Source organism: Juglans regia, chromosome 8, assembly GCF_001411555.2.
Source record: "Juglans regia cultivar Chandler chromosome 8, Walnut 2.0, whole genome shotgun sequence".
In the NCBI taxonomy this organism is placed as follows: domain Eukaryota; kingdom Viridiplantae; phylum Streptophyta; class Magnoliopsida; order Fagales; family Juglandaceae; genus Juglans; species Juglans regia.
The window spans coordinates 10,441,297-10,466,330 of NC_049908.1; the positions used below are offsets into that span (position 1 = coordinate 10,441,297).

Genomic DNA, 25,034 nt, shown 5'->3' on the forward strand with positions numbered 1-25,034 from the left:
TGTGGAATAATTGTTTTGTCCTATATCCCACAACAACTCGATCGCAGGCAACAAGAAATCAAGAAGTCTCGTTGAGAAACATGGAAGGAAGACTCACAGAAATGGAAGAAGTAGCGAGAAAACTCAATACTAAATTTGAGGCATTGTGAAAGGAGAATGAAACCTTGAAGGTGAAAAACGGTCCGTTAGGAGAGGACCAAGGAGAAAGAGTGGAGACGGAGGCACAAAGTGCTGGCACAGGAAAGACCCCTCAGGAGGATGAGGAGATGAAGAAAATACATCACGACCTACGGAGCTTGATGGACAAATACGAGGAAATGACCAAGAAGATAGGGGCATCTTCGTCATTCGATCAATTGCTGTGTAGCACAAACCTGCCATTCTCTGCAGAAATCATGGTGGTACTTTTGCCTCTGAAGTTCAAAGTCCCCTCGGTAGATCTATATGACAGCTCTAAAGATCCTGTGGAGCATCTCGAGACTTTTAAAGCCCATATGATGCTCCACGGATTTCTAGGGGAAATTGCGTGTAGGGCTTTTCCTTTGACCTCGAAGGGACCGATGAAAGGTTGGTTCAGGACATTGCAACAAAGTTCCATAGACAGTTTCGATGAACTAGGCCCGCAATTTTTAACCCAGTTCATGACGAGTAGAAGGCGTAGGAGACCAGCCTCGTATTTGTTGACCGTTAAGTAGAGAGAAGATGAAAGTCTGAAAGCATATTTGACGCGTTTTAATAAAGAAAAAATGACAGCCGATGATCAGGATGAGAAGATTATGCTGGTAGTATTGCTTGGGGGTATTTGGCCGGTGAGTCCTTTTATGGCCGAATTGGCTAGGAAGACCCTTTCCACGTTATGAGAATTTATGGACAGGGCCAACGACTTCGTCAATGCCGAGGACACTTATCGCCCTGACTGCCCGATCAGAAGGAAAAACGAACATGAACCGAGAGGAAGTCAGAAGAAAGATTGAGAGAGAGGACAAAAGGCGATGAGGGACCAACAGGACTTGAGGCGGTTACGTGCACTACTCCAATGCGCATAACCGAGATAAGGCAAAGAAGGAAGGGTAACAGGAGACAAAGTGGGAAGTATTGTACCTATCATAAAACAAGTGAGCATAGAATTGAGGATTGCCACAACTTGAAGTGAAAAATTGAAGATATGAGAGACAGTGGCGAGTTGGAGTGCTTGGTCACCTAAAACACTACCCCCTCATGGTAGGCCTGCAACCCGATCAATTCAGTTGGACTTTTGACCCGAACTGACCCGACAATTTGGGTCGAGTTACCCGTTTTAATTTTTTTTTTAAATTTTATTTTAAATACTAAAAAGAGAAATGAATATTAATTTACAAACGTTTATTTCTGTCTGCCATTGAAGTTCCTAAAAGATAAGAATAAAAAAAGTTCTTAAAAGCACTTGGCTTTTATTTCTGTCTACCATTGAAGTGATGTAAATTAAATTAATCTAATCCTAGCGTCCTTCCCATTATCTCGTCCTCTTGCTACTCTCTCTCTCTCTCTCTCTCTCTCTCTCTCTCTCTTTCTCTCTTTGTTTCTGAGACAATGGGTCTTCTTTTGCTTAGTTTTTTTTTTTTCCTGGGCATCTTCCTCCCAACTTAAAGCACCCTCGTCTAGTCATTCTACCTAGCCCACATTTTCCTTTCTAGGTAATCCTTGAACTCGAAGCCAACCAAAACGATCACTCTGAGCTTAGTGGACCAAAAGCAATCCAGTTGGAAGCTGCTTGAGGAAAAAAACTCTCTTTCCCATGAACCTCCCAACAAGTATGATTAACACGGTACCCAGAGTAATACTAGCCCTGAGCTTAGTGGTATTGGGTTTCTGCTTGTTGAAGAGGGGCTTCTTGACATCATCCACATGATAGAACTTGGGGGGGGGGGCCTTATCTGCAGGAAGGGTTGTCTTGGGTTTGGCGCCGTGGCCAGGAAAGACGCCACCGTTTTTGGCCTTGATGGCCCAGAGGCCCCTCTTGTGGTACATCTTTGATCTTGAGTATTTGCCGATACCATGAACCAGATCAGGGTTCTTGCTCGCCTTTGGGGTTCTCTGCCTCGGCGCCCAGAGGCTCTCTGAGTCTCTTGAATGGTTCATCACCCTTTAAATGTTAGTCAATGACAAACAAAGGGGAATGAAGGCAACAGGAAACAGAGGCGATGAGATGAAAAATGGAGTGGGACGGGCTAGCAGCTAGGGTTGATATGAAAAAGCTTAAATGAGTTTTTCTTTTAAACGTTAGTAGGTTGAAATTGGTGTTTATCGAGTTCAATCTGAAAGCTTATTTAAACCGTTTTTTATCGGGTGGGTCGGGTCGGATCATTTGAGTGGATCAGACATTTGGTTTTTCTGCACAGGCCTACCTCACGGTGTGATAGCAACCGAAAATTCGAACACAAAACTCGACGGAGTGAGAGCCCTAGGCGATGAGAATCCACAAGAAGAATGAGGTTGCAGGAACCCTGTGATCGGAGACCAAGGGTGGATACGAATCGGAGGAATCCACCCTTAGGCGAGATACACACAATCGCGCGATGTTTTGCCTAATTGTGCGCCACGCATAGGCCCAACGAATTTTTGGTGATCGATTTCAACATTCGACCCAAACAATTAATAAATATGTGAGAAGGGTGATGAAGGCCTTATGTGAGCTTGTGAGACATATTATCAGGCCAAATTTCACAGACGAGGTGCATCCATATATTGCAAAGAACAACGGAAATATTCCGTGGTTTGGGGTAATGAATTCTCAGTTATTTACACTTTTGCTGAGTGCTCCTTCTGTCCGCCAGTGGGGTCGCCCTTCAGTGCCTTCGGTATTGCCTCACACCCCACATATCTAACTGTTCCTCCAAGCACTTTCGGTAGTGCCAGTCCTCCGACTCCTCCAACGTTCTCGCAGGGTACCTTTGGCTCGAGGCCTTCTTGAGACCAGGTCGGCTCCTCTAGTCAGATTGACACAATGTCTGTGGCCCCTCCAGTCTTCCCGCATAGGGGCATGGAGGAAGAAGATGAGGAGGAAGACATCGCCATCGGCTCCCTTTTCTTCAAGGCTAGCTCATCCCGCGCCTCGCCAGCCCTTGCCCACTTCTGAAGAGACGCTGGCTCAGGTAGAGGCCACTCATGCCTGGGGCCTAACCCGGTTTGAGGAGATGTTGGACTGGGTAGAGGCTGCTTTTTCCAAATCCTCAACTAAGGAGCCAACTCCTCCTCCGCCGACGCCTCCCGTCACTCCGAGTCCTCTCGGGGTTTCCGACCACACCAATGAGCGAGTGTCCATTCCTTCACCATTGTTGGGGGCCTCTTTTGAGCTTGACGTGGGCTCATATTTGGTTTCGGACGACCCACCGCCACCTCTCTCCTCGCAGGGGCCAGTTGATTCCCAACCACCGGGGGGCTCTCCTGTTCTGGTGGAGCAGGTTACCATCGAGGACATCTCTTCTTCGACGTCTTCTGCCCATGAGGAAGTGGCTGTCCCGAATCCAGGAGACACTCCGAGGGGATCCGGGAGTGTTCAGGAGGAGGCCGCTGCGCAAGGGAGGCCCGAGATGGGAGACGATGAGGAGGCTATTTCCTCCCATGGGGACCAGTTGCCAGAGGATACCCCTTTGTCGGTTAAGGGATGGGGGTGCAGGGACGTCCACCTTCATCGTCGACTCCATGGGGCCCTGGCTGGCTCTGATTCCAATGGTCGTGGCGCCTTCTAGCCCAAGGGGCATGGTCAGTCGGAGATGGAGTCTAGATTTGCAGAGGCCTAGGCCGAGACTGTGGAGAATGAGGCTCGAAAGCTGAGGCCTATGTTTGCTTAGGTATGCCTTCTTCCCTTGAGCTTTTGCGTTCAAGTCATTCTCTTTAAATGCCTTCTTCCCTTAAGCGCGACTCCATCGTCTCTGACGTCGTCAAGTTGGAGCGGGCCAATTGGACTCTGCGCCAGGAGAATAATAACCTTTGCTGGCTGTTAGATGGGAAGGCTGAGTTGCTTAGGCTCAAGATTGTCGAGTTGTTTAGGCTTAAGTCTGAGTTGCTTAGGCTGTTAGTCGGCCAAGGAAGAGCTCATTGAGGCTCATAGTGGATTTGAGATTCTCCTTGAAGAGAAGACTCGGGCCCTTGACGATGTTTAGGACTTGGAAGTTTGATTGCAGGATGCTGGCAAGAAGCTACGGCGGGCGGCGATGAGGCTGAGGAGTTCAAAGAGGTTAGGGAAGTGACTGCTGAGGGAGAAGACCTCAGTCGCAGCGAAGCACTCCCGACTGCTCCACAAGTATTTCGGGCTTATCCGCTTGGCGAGAAGGCCGAGGGTCATTGGCAATCGACTTTGGGATCGGGCTCACTCCCTTGAAGCCGATGTTGAGACCCTCGAGTCCTAGCTTCCCTAGGCTCTTGTTGTTTGGGACGAGGCTTGGGGCTACGATCACAAGGAAGGTCTAGAGCGCATGGGGACCACATAGTGGCTAACCCCACAGCCGATCCAAGGGGGGTCAACCTTCTATCCTTGGGGCCCAACCTCTTTGCTTACAAATTCATGCGACCCTTGGGTAAGGACCAAATGCTGCTAGCCTTCGCCTAAGCTCCATTTCCTCCCTGATTTTCTTTCTCTCTTTCTGTATATGTACTTTTCTTGACTGAAGAGCTTTTCTTGTATTTTCACAATTTTAACGAGAATTCTCTATTTTTCGAGTCGCACTCTTTTGTTTTCCCTGTCATTCTTTTCAATAAAATGTTCATCCAACTCGGGCTTGATTTGTAACACGAAGGCTAATAAGTCATGGAACTTGTGCTCAGGCTAGGTTGTGTATGGGCAGGGCTTAACGACATTGACCCTAACCTCTCATCGTGACGAGTCGAGGGACTTAGCTTTTGCAGGAAGGCCACAAGTCAATGGACTGGTGCTCAGGCTAGGTTGTATATGGGCAGGCTTGGTGGCCCTAGCCCTAACCTCTCATTGTGGCGAGTTAAGGAATTCGGCTTTTGCATGAAGGCCAACAAGTCAAGAGACTTGTGCTCAGAGCTCGGTGGTCCTAACCTTGACCTCTCTTTGTGGCGAGTCGAAGGGCTCGACGTTTGCATGAAGGCCAACACATCAAGGGACTTGTGCTCATGCTAGGTTGTGCGTGGGCAAGGCTCGGTGACCCTAGCCCCAACCTCTCATTGTGGCGAGTCGAGGGACTCGACTTTTGAACGAAGGCCAACAAGTCAAGGGACTTGTGCTTAGGCTAGGTTGTGTATGGGTAAGGCTTGGTTGCCCTAGCCCTAACCTCTCATCGTGGCAAGTCGAGGGACTTGACTTTTTCACGAAGGCTTACAAGTCAAAGGACTTGTACTCAGGCTAGGTTGTGTATGGGCAGGGCTCTGTGTCCCTAGCAAATCAGGGGACTTGTGCTCAGGCTAGATTGCGTATGGGCAGGGCTCGATGGCCCTAGCCCTAATCTCTCATCATGGCGAGTTGAGGGACTCGACTTTGCACGAAAGCCAACAAGTCAAGGGACTTGTGCTCAGGCTAGGTTGTGTATGGGTAAGGCCTAGCGGCCCTGGCCCTAACCTCTCATCGTGGTGAGTCGAGGGACTCAACTTTTGCATGAAGGCCAACATGTCAAGGAACTTGTGCTCATGCTAGGGTGTATATGGGTGGGGCTCCGCGGCCCTAGCCCTAGTCTCTTATTGTGGCGAGTCAAGGGACTCAGCCTTTTGGGTTGGAGAGGTGTGTGCAATAACGAAGGCAGGTAGAGACAAAGTGGAAGAAAAATTGCTTGAAGCTTCTGATTACAAGGAAAAGAAATGCTTTTACACGAAATATTTCTTCAAGTGTTCCGCATTCGACGGGTAAGGGAGCTCGCGGCATTCGTGATCCTTTAGGCAATAGGAGCTCAGTCTTCCACTAGCTGTTACCATTGATAAAAAAAGAATAAGATATTGAGGTGATGCATTCCATTAGAAGTGAAATCCATCTTGGGTCAAAACCTAATATGCTCATAATTGCTTCAAGAAAGCCTCACTCCACTCTATAATAACCCTTGCTCGTATCTAATTTAAGAGCCATATAGCCTTGTTGACCCTGCATACGTGAGTCCAAAATATATAGTGTTTCATATAAAATTAATGCAGCTTAATTGAGATAAGAGGTATAACATATAGTCTTAAAGTACTACCCTCAAGTCTATATAAAGAAATAAACAGGTATAATAATCAGCAACACACTAGTTTTCATTACTACTGCATCATTTTCATTGCAAATGGTATATTTACCGTAAATAACTGATCACAAAGGTTAGTTTTCACTACCCAAAAAAAATATTTATGACGAATTATTTATGACAAGAATATAATAACTTTGATAGAAAATAATCATTTTAACATAAATTTATTAGGATAATTCTCATAATTATCAAAACTTCTAATAATTTTCTTTCCAAACATTATTAAAATGCAAATAATTTTTTATTTTAAGTTTTTAGCTTTTTTCATCAAATCATTATTTAAACAAAAAAATCAATACAACTTTTATAAATTTCAAATCAAAATTATATTAAGAAATTATATTTAAGTTCACAACTTGTTTGAACGACTATCCTTTTCGAAATATGGGCCTTGGGCCCCTAGCATGGGCAAGACCAATATTGATTTCTCCAATTGTCCCACTAATTCTTCTCATGTATACATGTGGAGATTTTCATAATAAAGAATTTTTTTTTTTTTTTTTTTACACATATATATATATATATATCGCTTTACTTAAAGAAGGGATTGGAGACCCATGGGCTACCCAGGCTAGCCCATTAATCACCTCACTCTTCGTTTTCCACTTACCAAGGGGCTGAAATTTTAAATATAAAAAAACATGTGTACGTTATCCTATAACCATCACCATATTCTCTTCTCGTCACCTCATTTAGTCAGGTGATGATGATCCGCATCCATTACCTTTCTTCGATTCTTCTCCCCTTCTCATCCTTTCACCTTCCCTCCAATTTTTCCCCATCCCTTTCGTATTCTTGAGTTCCCACAGTTCCGACCTATCTTGTCTCGTGATTCTTAACTTGCAACCCCCTTTCTTTTCTCTGTCTCCTCTGCTCTTTCATTATAACAATGGCCCAGCGAAATGCATCTCAGACCCCTATTCATGGCCAGTCTCCTTCTATTCCAGAGTCTTCCTTTATGACATTCCTCGTTTTGAAGGCTTCGGGTGGCGTTCCACCATCACCTCTAAGGATTTGTTGGATCTACGCAACTCCTATAAAATTCCAAATTCGGTACTCCTCAAACTTGCTTGTCTTGGTGCTTTGGTGAAGAAGGGTTTGTAGAAAAGGTGCTCTACCTGTCTATGATCACGCACAGTTTAAGATTCCCTTTTGTGTCACCCAATAAGCATTGTTCTTGATCTTCTAAAGTTGGCCCCTAAGCAACTTCACTCTCACGCATGGTGAATTCTTCTCTTTTCTTGAGTATTTGTCAAAACTCTATCATTAAGCTCGTGCTTCTTTTCCGTAATAAATAAAGGTGTCTGTTCTAGACCATTGTCATTTCAAACTACAAAAAGGGCATAATGGTCTGTGGTTGGTAATTACCACATATGGTCCTTCCCATCGGGGGCCGAGCTTGTCATCTTCCTTCATGGTGACCCCACTTTCTCTTAGAACCAAGTCGCCTATCTTGCATGTCTTGGGTCTGACTCTTTTATTGAAGTAGTGCTCTACCCTTTTGTTGTTGAGTATCATTCTGAACAGAAGGATGACGGGACAACCAATATTGTCGCCTACATCGACATTGTATCTGAGTATTTTAGAGAGCTTGTTGGTGCCAGTTGAGATGATCAGGCATACATTATCTCTGTTTTGGGTGTATCTGTGTCATTTTTAGTGGTTGCAGTTGCTAAGTTCCTTGGTATCCTTTAACTGCCCACTGCATATCTGAACGTGATGCCTAGGAATTCTTCAGCTGAGAGGGGTGGGGAGACAGCTGAGGACAATGACACTTGTTGGAGGGAGTCTACATCTAGATGGCCTTCTTATCATGAGGTTCAATAGCTTTTTGTGAATCCAGAGGATCCTTTCTATGATGGGATGAAAAGCATCAAACAAGTTGATTTATCAAAGTTGTTTCAAGATAATGAACTTAATCATCACCAACAATATCGATTCTCAGCATCACAAGACTGAGGCTAGCATGAATAGGGCACGGTTTATGATACGCGTACTCATGGGGAGCCTATCAACGTAGTGAGTTATATATTTACTAAGATTCGACTAGAGGCTCACTATATTATGACTGATATCTTGCCCTTAGGGTCCTAATCACACAAATTTTGTTAGCCACGAGAGTCCAAGCAGATGTTGGTGAGCATATTCGGGAGCCAATTAAGCTGATCAATTGCTCCACATTGTCACACAGCAAGGGACACTCAAGATGCCTCATGCTCCCCTATGGAGACAGCTAGAGATTCAGGGAGATGGACACTCAATAGGCCGACATGGAGTATCAGATGAGGCCTCTACACAAGAGGCAACACGCATTGCTACTCATGAGGAGGTTGTAGAAATAGTGTGTGCAGAGCACCACGCAGAGATAATTGAGGTGATGGATGTAGTGCGTACATAGATTGGAGTGTCCAAGATGACGTACTTACAAAGGTCCAGGACTCCAGAGTATTAGAGATGATGTACTGCAATTTCCTCAAATATACTTTTTAGCTTATTTGAGTTTAGAAAATGCTTTAATATGTAACACCTAAATAGCTCAATTTTTCTATTAAAGAGTTTTTAAGACTTCTATTGCAACCCCAAAAAAAGCAATAACTAATTTGTGTGATTTGGGTTTTTTTTTAAATTTTTTTAAGGAAAACTCTTGAACTTGATTCTAGGAGGCCTAACAAAATGCACAATTGGATCGAAAGGGCATTTATTAGACTCAAATACGAAGCCCAAGATATTTAAGCCCGTAAGTTTTGCCCAATCTTATAATAAGAAACAAGAGTGTCAAACGAGGTAGTGTATAAGAGCCACGCGCGCCTATAACAACGTGTGCTCTCATGCGCCTAATGCGAGGGCAACAAAAAAGGTGGGCCAAGGGCATAAAGGATTAAAAGGATGCTACCAGAGGAGAAAATGAGCTTATGTCCATAACAAAGACGCATTCCCCTATCAAGGATTTTGTAATGGAATTGACCGTTGTATGAATCTATAACTATAAATTGAAATGGGAGGGGATGATTTGTGAAGCCCCGTGATAATTGGTCATATTTTCCATTCCAGGTTATGAGAAAAATGATTTCAAAGATTGCAGGTGCCTTTTGCTTTGCCAATGGTAAATTCCATCATTGAACAAACGTAGCCCTGTTTAGATAATGAGATGAGATGAGATGATTTTAAATGAAAATTAAAAGTTAAATAAAATAATACTAAATTATTATTATTATTTTGGAATTTAAAAAAGTTGAATTGAGATTTGAAAAAATTGAATTATTTATTGTATTCTGTGTGAGAATTTGATAAAGTTGTAATTATAAGATGAGATGAGATAAACTGAGATGAGTTTTTCAATCCAAATGGAACCTAGTCGATCCATGTAGCAATACGATCGAGTATGTGTTGAAATAGAAAAAAAATAACCAAAACAGGGAAGGATCGAACATCTTGTACCAAAACGAGAACATCACCCCCTCCATTTTCGACCTCCCAAACATAATCACATAGTTGGTGAAATAATTAGGCACTAAAAAAGGTTCAATAAAAACCAACCAAACCAAAGTCATGAATAATGATATCTATACCAACAAAAAACCATAAACGAAACAAGTTAGCCGCCATGTCCATGTGAGTGTCCATGTTAAATATTTTAACATGAATATTAATAATTGAATTTTTGATTTTTTATGATCCACGATAATAAAATAATAACAGTTAAAAGACGTGCATTTTTCAATCACATTTGATGAAGAATCTGACCTGACTATGAGAGGAAGATCACCCTAGCAACATAGCCTCACAAGTGTCTTCTAATGGCTAGGCACAATGATGTTGTAGGTAAAAACCCTTAATCCCTCAGTACTATTTATAGACTACTGACTATCAAGAAATCTAGATACTTTGTGTCTCACTGTGATTATATTTAGAGTTTATCTTATTTCATTGGAGTTAATTTTATCCCACCGTGACTCATCAATTAGGTGATAAGTGTTGAGCTATTCTAAACCTTATCGGGATATGGGTGTGTGAGACATAGAGTTTAAATATGTAAAACTCTTAAGTCAAGCAAGATTACGTGCACTTCCAAGTGCTGACATGGATTAATTAAATGAAACGAACCGTTTTTGTTTGTAAATGAATGAGCTGAAGGTTTTGGGCGGGATCTAAAGTGAAATGAAAATAGAGACAAAACACACAGTTTTGACAATCTTCTCTTCGTGCCCTCTTTCTTCTCTAGTTTGCCCATCGGTGTGCATGCCTTCTCTGCATTGTTCCGCCATCTTCTCAAGTGTGCCTTCTCTACTTCTCTTCTCCGCGTGGGTTCACATACTGGCCGTCAATTCTTTTCTCTCTTCCACCTAAAAGCTCCCATTTTTTGTTTAACACCCCCCCCCCCCCAATTTTTTGGTCCAAGTTGTTACAATTCTGTCACCTTTGTCTCGCTACAAGAGCTGAATTTCTTTTGTCCAAGTTTGCCAAGAATGCCACAAGAAATAAACAAGATAAAACATAAAGTAAAGTACATAAGAACACAAAAGAATTACGTGGTTCGATCCTATTGATCTACATCCACGACAAGAACAACTAGGAGCTTTATCTCTTATTTATCAAGATGAACAATACAATTTGTATACAAGTTCACAACCTCACAAATTCTTTCTCACAAAGACTATCTGTTGAGTCTTTTCTTTTCCTTGCACTCCTGTATTCTTCTCTCTATATCATGCCTTAAAACAATTACAGAGCCTCACATTTATACACTTGTATAGAGTACAAAGATAAAATGACCCTGCAGCCCTTCACCTTAAAGTAATATAATTACCCAGAGTCTTGATTCTTGGCAGCAGGCTTTAATTCATTTTGACATGAGTAAGGATCTAATTGTTTGACATCTTATTCAACACAAGCCCTAATGAAGCTCCGCGTGCCTTCGTTGTGCCTCTTCCTCGCGAACATAGCTGCTACCACCGGTATCTCTCTCTCTCTCTCTCTCTCTCTCTCTCTGTAGCAAATAATTATGCAGATAACTAATTGAAACAACTTTGGTCTTCTATACTAAAAAATGAGTTTTGAAAACATGTTTTTATTAGGATTAATTATTCTTGGAATTCTAAAGGAAAACCCTTTAGTAACCTTAGATTTTAAACAAAAGTATCATTAACAAAATAGGAGTTTAGGGATTGATTTGAAAACCAAGTTCTGAAGTTTAACTGGAGAGGGAGAAGAAAAAGGGAACTAGTGGATTTTGGAGAAAAATTCTTCAGAAGTAGAGACTCGTACCAGGTCTTTCGTAAACCTAAGATAGATAATTAGATTGAAAATTTTTTATTGCATGTCTTACAATGAAAACACAAGAATTCATTGTACTGCTTATAAAGATGTGGGTGCTATATGGATATAATCAGGAAGAGAGGAAAACATACTCAATCTTTTGAAATACTATTGGTTAATATTTGTGTCACTGGAAATGGAAAGTACAAATCATAACTAAGACTACCAGTTTTTTATCAACATTAATTTTGGTTGCAGAGTTTACTAAAACAAAAAAGAATTATAATAATAATAATAAAAAAAAATTTGTTTGGAGATATAAGTAACTAAGTTGATGTGAGGGAGGTTGGTTCCATCTTTGAAGAGATCTACCCAACCAAACAATTATTAATTGTGATTTATACATAAATTTGGAAAGTAGTAGTAACTCTTTGGTAACAACAACCCTTCATGCTATATAAAATATCGTTTCATTATTGGTTGTTTATGTGTTTAGGTTGATGGGTGGCTTGGTAACTGTTATTATTGATGTCTCCATGTTTATATCCAAGTACTAGTTATTTCCCCTGCATGTTGAGAATTTTATGCTTACAAAAGACATTACACATTCAATTTACTTTTCAAAGGGTCGGGAATAAATGAAAAAATAAATAAATGTAGCTAAACTTATCACCATGCATAAACATGCTTGAGTTAAATTCATGTAGGTATGGCTTTTAGATCCTTGGGACTGGTATTTAATTCAAAGAGAACAAATGGTAAGCATTACGAAAATGAAATTTGTTATATAAGATTTGATGTGTTCTTTCCTAATCACGTATTTGGTTCTGTGGGTCTGCATTATGTTGATGTTTATTTGTTGCATTCTGAACCAACCCCAACCTCTTGTTTTGTGATGCATTGCAGCTGATGGTTGACATTTTTTAATCTAATTTACAAAATGCATCTTGTTCTGTGGATTTGTTTACTTTTTAGATTACTGTAATAGAATATAGTAGGTTGGGGGGGGGGGGGGTTTTTTTGTTTTTAAACTAGTGATAGGAAGCATAGGTTAGCAAACGTTTTTGGTTTGCTATTAATCTCACTTATCAATTTCTAAAATTACTGGTTAGTAATGGCCTGAATTTTCATGACTTACTAGTTTTCCTTACTTCGACCTAGATAGTCTTATCTCTTGTATATCATCTTGCGTATTTGGGTTTTGCCTATCTCTATTAAGAGAGTACCTTCAAGCCGGTTGAACTGTCTAATCCCAAATAACAACCCTCCAATAATAGGCCTCCACGTAAGTCTTTCAATTTACATATCCCGCACCCATTCTACATAAGATCAAAACACTTCCGCAAGTCCCATGCCCCTCATCATCTTCCATATAGACCAAACCCAGAGACAAACCCAGAGAAAACAAGCTTCCATTTTCGGTACCCCATTCGTCTTCCACACTGACCAAAACAAGTGACGGACTGACCCAAAGAAAACAAGCATCCATTTTCGGTGCCCCCTTCATCTTCCACCCTGACCAAACCTAGAGAATACAAAGTCACCATTAGATGGAAATACCATGTTTGAACGTATTTTTTGCTCTGGAAGCTGTTCGGAGATTGGACCAAAACCATATATGGAGGATGAGGACATCTGTATAGATAATCTTCTTGAACATCTAGGTCCAATTGAACACTTTTCTTCTCCTAGAGCTTTCTATGGGGTTTGTAACTAAATTGTCGGACTCGTCTATTTACAAATTATAGTTCTGACTTGTTGATTACTTCAAGTATTATATCAATGAATAAACAATGCAGCTTGTTGATCATTATTGTCCTGCTATAGGTCTTTGACGTCTGGTTTTTCTGCACTCTCCAAGGTCCACTTACGTTAAAGGCAATGAGGTGCACGAGTGAAAGGCTTTCAAGGGTATAATCATATGAAAAAGGTTTATTTTACCTTTTATGAAGTACCCTACATGTCTCATTCTAATTGGAGGATGTTAATCCCATGAGACCAGCCGGTTTGTTCCGAAGAGGAACTCCTCTATTAATATATCTTTGATTACTTATAAAAAAAAATTACTGGTTAGTACTCAAAGCAGATTTATGGTTTTCAAGCTGTACTCTTGCTCCTGCAAAACTAAGCTTAGTATTTTGGGGCTCTTCAATAATAATAAAAAAAAAAAAGAAGAAAAAAGCAATGAAGAAGGTTCTTTAAATTATACTAAGAAAAAGAACTTGTGTGATCTGCTGGAACTCAGGTTACAATTTGTTGAACACGTTGATCGAGACTGGCATCCTAGTCTATACAGCCTCAATGCTTGGTTGAAGTCACTCACTTGAAAGGCCACGAGATTGTCTATTTCAATGCCACCCTTTGGATCTGTCTTGATTGAAAGGCTGCATAGAATTAGAAACTTGTGGCCTTATGCAAAATTTTGGTATTCTTTGGTTGATTTGTTGACATTGTTTATGGGCTGTACATTGTTTTGAAGTCCGCTTCTTCATTAAGATGTCATCGTCAGCTTCTTCATCTTCTCTTCTTAATCGTACTTTTACGTGCATTTGGGTTTCTACAAAAGTTTGATATTTTACATACATGTCGTTTGTTTGTATATAATCAGGGATTACCACACTGCAACTATTTTAAATGGCCAAATAGACAGTGAGGAAAGATAAAAAGAACTTGTGAAGATAGAAATTGTGTTGTTAAGGAATGAGGAAAAGCTTCGAAGAAGAGAGGAAGTGATGGTAAATAGGGAGTTGGGAGTCCATAACGACCAACTTGATATTCAAATGCAACAAACAAACATTCGGCTTGAATGCACACTTCTTCGTGTCTATTGGATTATTTTTATATTAATTTCATTGTATTTCATACGGTTACAATGAAACTATATTATTGGATGGAACTTTGTATATACTTTTGTGGCCTTTGTTGTGTATAACCTCAACCAACTAGTTGTGAACTTAGAACTTGTAAACGATGAATGCGCATCAGTACTCTTGTATATAATTTTATTGTATAAATTTGGGAAGTGTGATCTTTGTGAGATAATTTTATTATTTTTACATTGGTCATGGATGTCTTAGATTGATTATTCTGAAAAGATGCATGCGCATCACTACTCTTGGTATGAGGTTTGGATTCAAAACTCACATCAACTTATCTCATCTCATCATTACAACTTTCTCAAATTTCCACATAAAATATAATAAACAATTCAATTTTTTCAAATCCCAAAACAACTTTTCCAAATTCCCACATCAAATATAATAAATAATTTAACTTTTATTTTACTATTCACAAATCATCTCAACCCATCTCTGAATCCAAACCTCTCCTTAAATGTGAGATTCGACTGCAAAAATAGACAAATCATGGCAAATTGTATGGCAAAAAGAGACCATACACAAATGTACTTTTCAAATTCCTGCACTAAGTGGCATAAACTTAGAATTTCATTCAAGTCCTTGATTCCACAAACTTCTCTTGCAACATGTTCCAAGTAAAAAGAGCTAAAAATATCAACATGTTCCAAATACAGAAATGCTTAAAATGGCAATAATATATTTTTCTCAACTTTTCATTCATCCCAAAAGAAGTATTTAACATTAGTACAATATTCCTCCTGATCTAACATCAATACATCAGTACAATAATCATCAACCAGATTTTCTCCAAGCACATTGACTTATAGCCACAATTGTGTCCCGAACAAGTTATATCCGGCTGGGTTTCATCCACTCCAAGTTGCATATGTGAACATAATATAATAGTTAAAAACTCATCCACATGTAACAAAATCAACATTCATGAAAAGAGTGATGAAGTGGAACAAAAACCATTCAACATCCACAAGTAGGGTTGCAAACGGTCCGGTCCGGTCCAGTCCGGCGATGGGCCGAATATTTTCGGTCCATCATTTTTCCGGACCGAACCGGACCAAACACCCAAAGGGACGACTATCGGTCCGGTCGGTCCGGCCTATTTTTTTTATTTTTTTAAATAATTAATAAAAAAAATTATTTAAAATACTAAATTAAATTAAATAACTTATTAATGTGGATTATGTAACAAACTCAATAAAAAAATATTTTATATGGTCAATGATAATAAATTAGATGAAAATTATATTATTAATTTATATAATTACTATATAATTAACTAATTGATATTATATATTTATTAATTCATAGAATATTAACAAGTGTTAATAGCATATTTAAAATTTTATATTGTTAATAGTGATAGGTTAGATGAAGATATATATAAAATATTGTTAATTTATAGAATATTAACAAGTATTAATAATATATTTAAAAATTTATATTGTTAATTGTACAATAAAATATATATAAAATATTGTTTCTTTTTAATTTTTCATTTTGTCTGGTCCGGTCTGAAAAAATCCTGGACCGTGGACCAGATCGAATGTTTTTGGTCCTCTAAAATGTAAACCGGACCAGACCGGTCTAAGTCTCGGTCTGGTCGGTCCGTTCGGTCCGACTGGACCGTTTATCACCCCTATCCACAAGTCACTCACTTAAGAAGCAAAATCCAACGGACTCAATTCAACTACTACAATTACGGAATAATCTAACAACCCACTCACTAAATTTAAGGAACAACTTAATAATTACTGAAGACCAAATCTGCAGCTGATTCACTACTAACAAATTGCCTAAAAATCAACTGAACAACCTAGCTAGATATGAACATGCAGCTTGTTCTTTCCTCGAAAACCAATTGACCTGATGATCAGTACACTTGCACGTGTTTTATTCTGCCATGATCAATAACTTTCAATTAAATGATATTATTCATGAATAATATTGTGCTATAATATTAAAAGGTATAAGATGCTAACTTAATTACATTCAACCCGAAAGAATTGGACAGAAATGGTTTGAGTTTCCTCACCAAACCATGCAGTACATGTTTCTAGTTAAATTAATACTTGAATATACAGCGTAGCTTTCAGTACCATAGTCCGTGCCTATATACGTATAAAGTATAGCAAGTGAAATTGTTTTTCAGTAAACTTGAAATTTAAGGAAAAAACTAAATGGATTAGAATCTTAAACAGGGGGTGGGGAATCTTAAACAGAGAAGGGCAATAGCAGCAGAATGACTCCAAGTTTTCTGGTGCTAGACGTTTGGTTTTCGGGAAATTTAGCACATTTTGGTAAATCCTCAACGCCATTGATCACATAAACCCATCACAACAAGGTTTTTTTTTTTTTTCATTCATTCAAGACGTATGAAAGCCATCAAAGAAATAGGAGAGAAAATTTGAAAATAATGGAAGGGAAGGAAGAGGCATTGCCGTCATTTCGATATTGGGGATGGAGTACCTGAGACCGTTGACACAAAGGAGTCCGTCGCCGTCGCTCTCAGAGGAGACTGTCGCCGTCCCGTCTCTGTCGCGAGCAGAGGAGATGTCGGCGTTGAGAAAGAGATTTGGGAGAGATGCCTACGTTGAGGAAGAAATTTGGGGAAAATGAATGGCGTTGAGGATCAAGAGATTTGTGGGAGATGAATACGTTGAGGAAGAGATTTGGAGAAGATAAATGGCGTTGAGGATCAAGAGATTTGTGGGAAATGAATACGTTGAGGAAGATATTTGGAGAAGATGAATGCATTGAGGATCAAGAGATTTTGATAGACAATTGCACCAAGATCCTCTGCTCACGGTGCAGAGGGACCTTTACTCAATTCACGGTATTGAGAAGACCAAGATTTTATTGATAACAATTTGCATAAAAACTTCCAACAAGTTCCACGGGTTATAAAGCCGTTTACATCAAAGGAAATAATGGTTGAATATAGCAAGAATACCAGTAAGGAAATAAAATGATCTAGCTTAAGAAACGAAACAACTAACAAGGAAAGAAAATATCCACCCGCATGGAAATAAGATATTCGAGATGCATCTTGCCATCTCAAGCAATATAGTCGGTTAACTGCACGTTTGGTCTGGTAGCTCTCATGCTCCTGCGTGGCGTTGCGGTAGGTGTAAACGTAGCATTCGTATCAGATTTGAACAAGATGAATGCGGGCTGTGTAGTTCCTTCACGAATATGTTCTTTCTATTCTTGCGTTGTTTCATGTTTTTTTTTTTAATATATCTGAAAAAACTTTCCATGTAGGCCATCGGTATGCAATCGGTATCCAAAAAGAAAAACGCTTGTTGCAAGCACCTAGTGTAAACGGTGTGCAAACGGGACTGACGTGGAGATACTTGATAAGAAAGAGATGAGAGAGAACTGATGAGAGAGAGATCGAGTTGATCGAGTTGATGAGAGAAAGACCGAATTGATGAGAGAGAGCTTATGAGAGAGGAAGACCGAGCTGATGAGAGAAAACATGTGCGTTTAGAGAAAGAGTAAACAATTTATTTTAAATCTGACGTGGTATGGACGACTGTACGTCGGTTATATCTACCGACTGTATATAGAAAAATTGATTAAAAAACGATACGATTGTACCAGAAGAACTGTTTAAATAATATAGTCCATTCTTGACAGCCAGACCTTAACATCTCACCTAACCACGCCACACCACATGACCCACACCCTTCTGATTGTGGGTCAAGATATGGTTCGAACAAGAAGCCATTGTAGCGCTCGGAATGGAGATTTATTATCCCTAATTGTGCAATATGGATCACATATATAATAAAAGATCACAAATCTCTTGCTTGCACCAAACTCCAAAAACAGCTATAATTCTGAGCAAAAAATTCGTTTAATTGAGATATAAATAATGCAACTTCTATGGGGCCTGCAACCATGCACCTTGTGGCCCAGGTGGGTGGGTCAATCTTTGTAAAGCTCAGAACAAGCATCACATCCCAGCAACCGTCCATGCAGAACCAAGTGCAAACAACAAAAACCGTAGGACCCAAAAATCCACCCCAGATACGCTTACAGTGGAAACAAATCATATCAGACAGACACAGAAGCTAAGATTGAAAAAAATAAAATAAAACAAGTTTCATTTCCATCATATGAATTTCATTCCTACCTAGCTAGTAGCTAGCTAGCTAGTAATATATCTTAAGATCATATCTAACACACTGAACTGAACAGAAAAAAGTGGGTCTTCTGAGCATATTACTCACTGGCTAGGCTTGGCTCCCAACTTAGTAACTTTCGTATATGAGAAATATTCTAACATTAGAATAACATAAAAATAATCTCATAAATTGATATGTTATGAAGTGGTTCGTTAGATTATAAATTTATTTTTATTATAAAATAAATATAATATATTAAATAAAATTAAGTCAATTTGTAAGATTATTTTACGTAATTTTTTTTTTTTTTTAATGAAGGTAGCAATACTTTGGATATATAATGTGCACTTTGCTGAAATAGTTTTTTTTTTGGCTTGAATAGCTGGTTACACAGCAATAAGTACCCTCACTTATCATTTTGCTTAAATTTTTGGATAAATGATAATTTAATATGATATTAGATGGAGCTCATCTTGATTATATGGTCTCATTTAAAATACCAAATTCATTCCTAACAATAGGTGGATCCCAAAATAGTGATCACAACATATATGGTCTCACTTAACTGTACAAGCAGCTCAAGACGCTGATTCAGAGACAGATCATCACAGTATGCATGTGTATAGATATACATATAGGTACAAATTAATAAGGACCCTTAACCCTTCTGATCTCTGTCTGTGGTCTACCCGGAAGAGACCGGATTCAAATTCCTATCAAGTCCATTAAACGCACCGTATCCTTTGAAACTAAGGCCCAGGCATCCAAGCAGACCCTGCCTGTACGGCAAATACGTCCTCTTCTTCATCTCCTCTGCCTGCGCTCTATACGCCGTGTAGTGCAACTCGTGCGCCGACGGAGCCGGAACCCTTCTCTTTGCTGCTGCAACCCCATTGGTCGGTCTTCCGGCTTGCTTACTGCTTCGCTTCTGTTTCTCTGCCTTTTTCTCTTTCGGAGCCGGAGGCGGCGGCGGCTTTTCTTTCGAAGAAGGAGCTAAAGAAGATATGGAAGACCAAAACTTTTCTCTGCTGTTTCCTCCTCTTCCCTCGCTTTTGCTTCTATATAACAGTTCCTTCAAGAATATCCACTTCTTCGAGTTCCTGCCGGTAGAGGATGACCTCGAAGACGAGGCGAAAGGGGACGGCGTCGTTTCGGTCGAGACGGTGGTGGTTTCACTTTGCTTAGCACCTGCGAAGTCTTCTTGCAAGTTTAAGATAAGGTCATCGACGCGTTTAGTTTTGTCTTCGTCGACTTCTTCCTCTTGCTGAAGCGCTTGAAACTCTGCGTTTCGAATAGGTGATAACGATCTCGCTTTTCGGTTCAGAGATCTACTGCGTAGTTTGAGATCTCTGCCTCTTCTCAGTACTGTATGCGAGTGCTCCAGCTTTAAAATTGCTTTGTCTCTTTCTTCCTCGAGTTCTTCATCTTCATCGAGATCCAGCAGCGGGGCCAAGATCTGAGGTCTCTGCAAGTGCGAGGATAGCTTCATGGGTCTGATCTGACCGTTGAGGAAAAGCTCGTCGGCGGAGCTCATTGATCCAACAGCTACCGAACCGTTGGGGGAGAACCGAGACTCGAACTCGAACGACGACGTGTCGATGGGCTGGGTGGAGGGATAGGTGGTGGAGGGAGCCGAGGAGATCACGAAATGCATGGGGCTCGCAGGTGCGCTGAAGAAGTAGCCGCCGTGGTTGGAGTTGTGGCCGCGGCCAGGGCTGGAGGGCGCGCTAACGTAAGGGGTGGAGCAGGTGGATTCGAAGTCGTCACTGTAACTATTGGTGTCGGAGAACGATACGAGGAGATTGTGGGGTTCGAAGCCATCTTGCGGGATTCCTCCATTGCTGGGGCTTTGAAGTAGAGCCATTACGGATGAAAGAAAACAGAGATAGGTTGGTACACTGACTAGCTTGTGCGACATGCAATTATCACAAGTCGGGCAGGAGAGAGAGAGAGAGAGAGAGAGAGAGAGAGAGAGAGAGGTCCTAGCTAGCGAGGAGAGTGCATTTGCATGTGATATTGTTTGAAGTAACCTTGTAAAGTATAGCATTCCTAGTATAGCATCATTTATATAGCAAATAACTAAGTTAAATAGTTTTTTTACGGTTTATTTGACTTTAAGTGTGTTTAATATAAATTATTATTATACAACTATATAATATATAATATTTTTTAATTTCTTTGACTTTAAGTGTGTTTAATATAAATTATTATTATTTTATAATTATGAAATTGTGAATAAGTTACGAGTGTATCACTTTCTAAATTTTACCAGGTGCCTCCGCCACGTGAACATAAACTATCTATATTTTTGTCAAGGGTATGTTTTTATGCCAGCACCTCGTTTCTCATAGTCAAAAGTCCATAAATTGATTTTAGAATGGAAAATGCTAAATAAACGATACTTTATAAAACGATGTTTTTTTCTTTTAATTTTTTAATAGTTAAGGAAGTAATTATTAGTAAATTTGTATATTTAAAAAAAACATTCAAAGAAGTTTAAAAAATATTTAAAAAAAAAAAAAAATACATATATAGTGATCCATCTATTCTAGGGTTGTAAATGGATCAAATCTGTTTGATAGTCCGCTCGGTATTCGCTCTGTTAAACTTGAATCGAACTTGACTCTGGAAAAATAAAGCTCACCCGTAAAAACAGATACCCGCTCGATTAGTAAATGACATATACCCCACAAAACTCAACTCGACTCACTTAAGGCTCGTTAAGACCCACTTGTTCATGCTCGAGTCGACTCGTAGCTCAACTCAATTAATGCTCATTCATATATTGACAAAAATATACATGCACCTATATATATGTATTAGCTAATAATATATGCATAACACTTTTATAATTAAATATATAATATGTAACCTAATTAATTACTTATGTCTCTATATATTGAATATATTTTATAGTTATATTTTATAATTTGTACAATAATTAGTTGATAAGATTTAATAATTTCATATACTAGTATATGAGAACCATATATGAAATAGATATATACTATCATATTATGTGTATGTATTAGTAATTTTTGTAGGCATATAATATATTGTTATTATGGATAAATATCAACTAATTAAATATTAATTATTTATAAAGTTTTAAAATCTTATAATTCAATAGAGGTTCTACTTGTTAGTTGTACAAATTCAATATTAGATTTTTTATTTATCTAATTTATTAATTATTAAAAAAAAAATCGAACCGAGCTCGATCTCAAGTTGAAAATTTAGCTTACCGAGTTGAACTCAAACAAAAAATAAATAAAAATCTCGAATTCGGACTCGAAATCGAATTCCAGTATTTTAAATTGAGCCGAACTCGACAAGCCAAAAACTAACTCGGCTCGGCTCGATTATAGTTCTAATCTATTCCATGGGTTGGAACCATCGGTCCAGTTACATGATCCTTCTAGAATTATTACAACTTTTATGTGACTGGCAAAGCTGAAATTTCAACATTTTTTTGTCTTTTGGGAAACTGAGATTTCAACTTGATTGGAATATGGATTCATAGACCTGAATAAAAGAAAAAGCAGTACAGAAAGTTGAATACTCTAACTTGGTGTCTTGTCTAGACTAGTGTCATGTGAAAGTTTTTATACCATACACCATCTATATAATTTAATTTGTAAAATTTATCTTTTAATTAAATTATATCACGTGAATATTGTATAGTATAAAAGCTTTCAAATAAAATTATTCTTCTCTCAAAAAGTAAAACTTCACGAGAGAAAAAGTTAGGTCAGTTCAAAATAATTTGCCGAACAAAAAAGCTATTTGCACTCGAGAGGGGTAGCCCCCCGCGTACATGTCTAACTCCGTGTAAAAATAAAACGGTGCGTTTTGTTTAAATTTAGCTACCTCTCATTTTCTTCTCATCTTCTTCTTTGCATCTTCTTTGCATTTTCTTCTCACGGAATGCAACACTTCCTTTTGTATACCCACGGACATATTCGGCTTTGGGAACAAGTTTTCCCATAGAAGACCACGAAGACGAAACACGAAGATAGGTTCTTCGTGGGTACTAGTTCTCATCTTCTTCGTCTTCGCTATTTTCTGACAAAGCTCTGCCTCATTGGTGGTGTTTCTTCAACCAACGATTGGTAGGAAGGTTCTTCAGTGAGATTAGGAGATTGGGATGCGGTATTACTAGATCTAGAGGTACTGTTTTGTGGAGGAGAAGAAAAGTTATCAACTTGCTGTTGTGCGGATGAATTGTCGAGGAAGAAGTTTGAGAAAATAGAAGAGAATTGAGATTTGTAAGAGTCATTTGCTGAACCCGTACTACTATTGGTACTACTACCACCGAAAATGTTGATGAACCAAGGAGAGGCAGAGTTGGATGAGGGACTGAAGGCTAAAAAAATAGTGAAAGCAACAAAAGCAAACACGAACGTGTTGTAAAAATGAAAGTACAAGGCAACTAATTTGGGTTTTATTTGGGATGGGTTTTAGATTTGCTTATGAGAGACTGAGACCGATTTGGGTGCTGGCTGTGATGGGATTTGATTTGCTCTGAAATCGTTTTTGGTTTCTTTTTAATTAATTAATTTAAATAATATCATCTGTCGATTCCGCAATAGGTACCCAACGCCGAGTACCTGTAACAGAATTGTTTGCCAAAATACTATGAAGATTAGTCTTAATCTTGAAATTTCATTAGTCCATATCTTAGAGGATATACCAGGAAGGTTATAAGAGTTATTTTTTCAATTATTAATAGAGTGATGATGGTAAATGCAATTCATGAACAGTGCACATGAACAATAATTCGTTACGTTTTGCCTGTTCGTGGCCTTGTGTTTGTAAAAATGGCCATGTCTCGAGCATTTCCCTTATTAATAATTTACGTACCTAGTAGATTTCTACCAAGATGTAACTAGTTTAGTGCATGTTATGAACGTGTTTCATTGCCACTACGTCACGATCACCTGCAACCAAAGTGTAGAGAGTACGGGAGTTCGAGAGAACGCCTCCGATACCTAAGTTAGTAATTTGAAGATAATAATAATAACAATAATTTGATCCCTTTACTTACTTGTGTTTTTCCTTTATATAGAACTCCGTGAGTTATTTTTGTTCCCTCATTAGATAGTGATTATCCTTTATTTAAATTCAAATTTAGAGATGATGATTCATCTTTTAACAAATTTGAATAATAACCTCCTTTATCTTTTGCCATCGATTGGATAGTTATCAACTATCCAGTCGGTATTGGCTTATCCAGTTAGCATTGGCCATGGGCTTGGTTCCCTTTATACTGGGCTGGGCCTCTCGATTATTATATGGGCTTTAGTCATTAATAAGGGTTCAGGTCCATCTTAGGGGCTAACTGGTCGGGATGTCCCTTCTAGTGCAGAATGAAAGAGTCAGGGATTCTCTTAATTTCAAGCTAAATAGATCATATTTCGTTAGTGCAAAATATTAGGAAAATTCTATTTATACTTGAAATTTTTATCCACGTAACAATGCATGTTGACGTGTCAGTTATTAATGTACTGAAGGTTATGAAATTTAAAATTTAAAATTCAAATTAAGAAAGAACAAATTGATAAAATTAGTCTATTACTAAATATGTATAATATTATGCGTAAAATTATAAATACATATGGAACTACCCAAAATATTGTATATCTTAGCCACTCCTCATAAAATCAATCATAACATTAACAAAAAATTTTTTTTTTTTCCATTACGAACATACAACCAAAAATAATTCCACACTGATAATTAAAATCAATAAAAAGAGAAAAAAAAGGGCCAACAAACAAAATGCACATTTTGAATTGATGACCATTGCTAAAAAAAAATTAGCAATTGAATAATTCTTCTTTGAGAAATGATACTGCAAGTTCACAAATTGACACGATTTTATATGATAAGTTAGATCTACTTTACAATAAAAATAATTTTACAATCTAATATACTACATTAAGTCACGTCAATTTATAGATTTATTTTTACAGAATCTTTTTATAACTAAAGTATATATATTTTTCTTTTGTTCACCATATTAGCAAAACTTAATGTTAGTGGAAAAAAGGAATTAGATACTAGAAATGGACCTGTCATATGAAAAAAAGTACATTCTTTAAAAGAAAATCAAATGGAGGCATATGCGGGCATTGTTCTTGCCATCCTTTAAACAGTAGTATTTTTACACGGGCATATACCTCTATAGATGGTTTAAAAAGGAAAAAGAAAAAGAAAAATTAATTTTTCTTTAAAGCATTTGCATAATTCCCAAGACCATGTAGACACATGGATAGTTAATGTGGCTAGTAATTCTTAATTATTGTTAATTGGGCACAAACTTGATTGTCTATATGAGTATGGAATATTAATTCATTACAATACTATCTCCTATTATCTTTTTTAACAATAAATTATTTAAAATATTAAAATATCTATAAAGTGAGATGGTAATGTAATGTCTAACATTGTTATATACATTATTATGGACCATTTAAGAGATATATTTTATTAGCATTTTTTCTAAACTAAAGACAGCATAAGATATCTAAAAGAATTAATTACAATGATGTCTT

At 38.5% G+C, this 25,034-nt stretch overlaps 2 protein-coding genes across 2 annotated transcripts; both read right to left on the minus strand.

Moving 5' to 3' along the window:
• Nucleotides 1–1,716: 1,716 nt before the first annotated feature.
• LOC109004304 (60S ribosomal protein L6-1-like) lies at nt 1,717–2,118 on the minus strand. The gene has a single exon (XM_035692757.1). It carries the CDS (start codon nt 2,116–2,118, stop codon nt 1,717–1,719), a length of 402 nt encoding a protein of 133 aa, XP_035548650.1.
• Nucleotides 2,119–18,945: 16,827 nt separating this feature from the next.
• On the minus strand, nt 18,946–20,526 carry LOC109004308. Its single transcript, XM_018982825.2, has one exon. It carries the CDS (start codon nt 20,522–20,524, stop codon nt 19,163–19,165), a length of 1,362 nt encoding a protein of 453 aa, XP_018838370.2. The 5' UTR covers nt 20,525–20,526; the 3' UTR covers nt 18,946–19,162.
• Between the last annotated feature and the right edge of the window lie 4,508 nt (nt 20,527–25,034).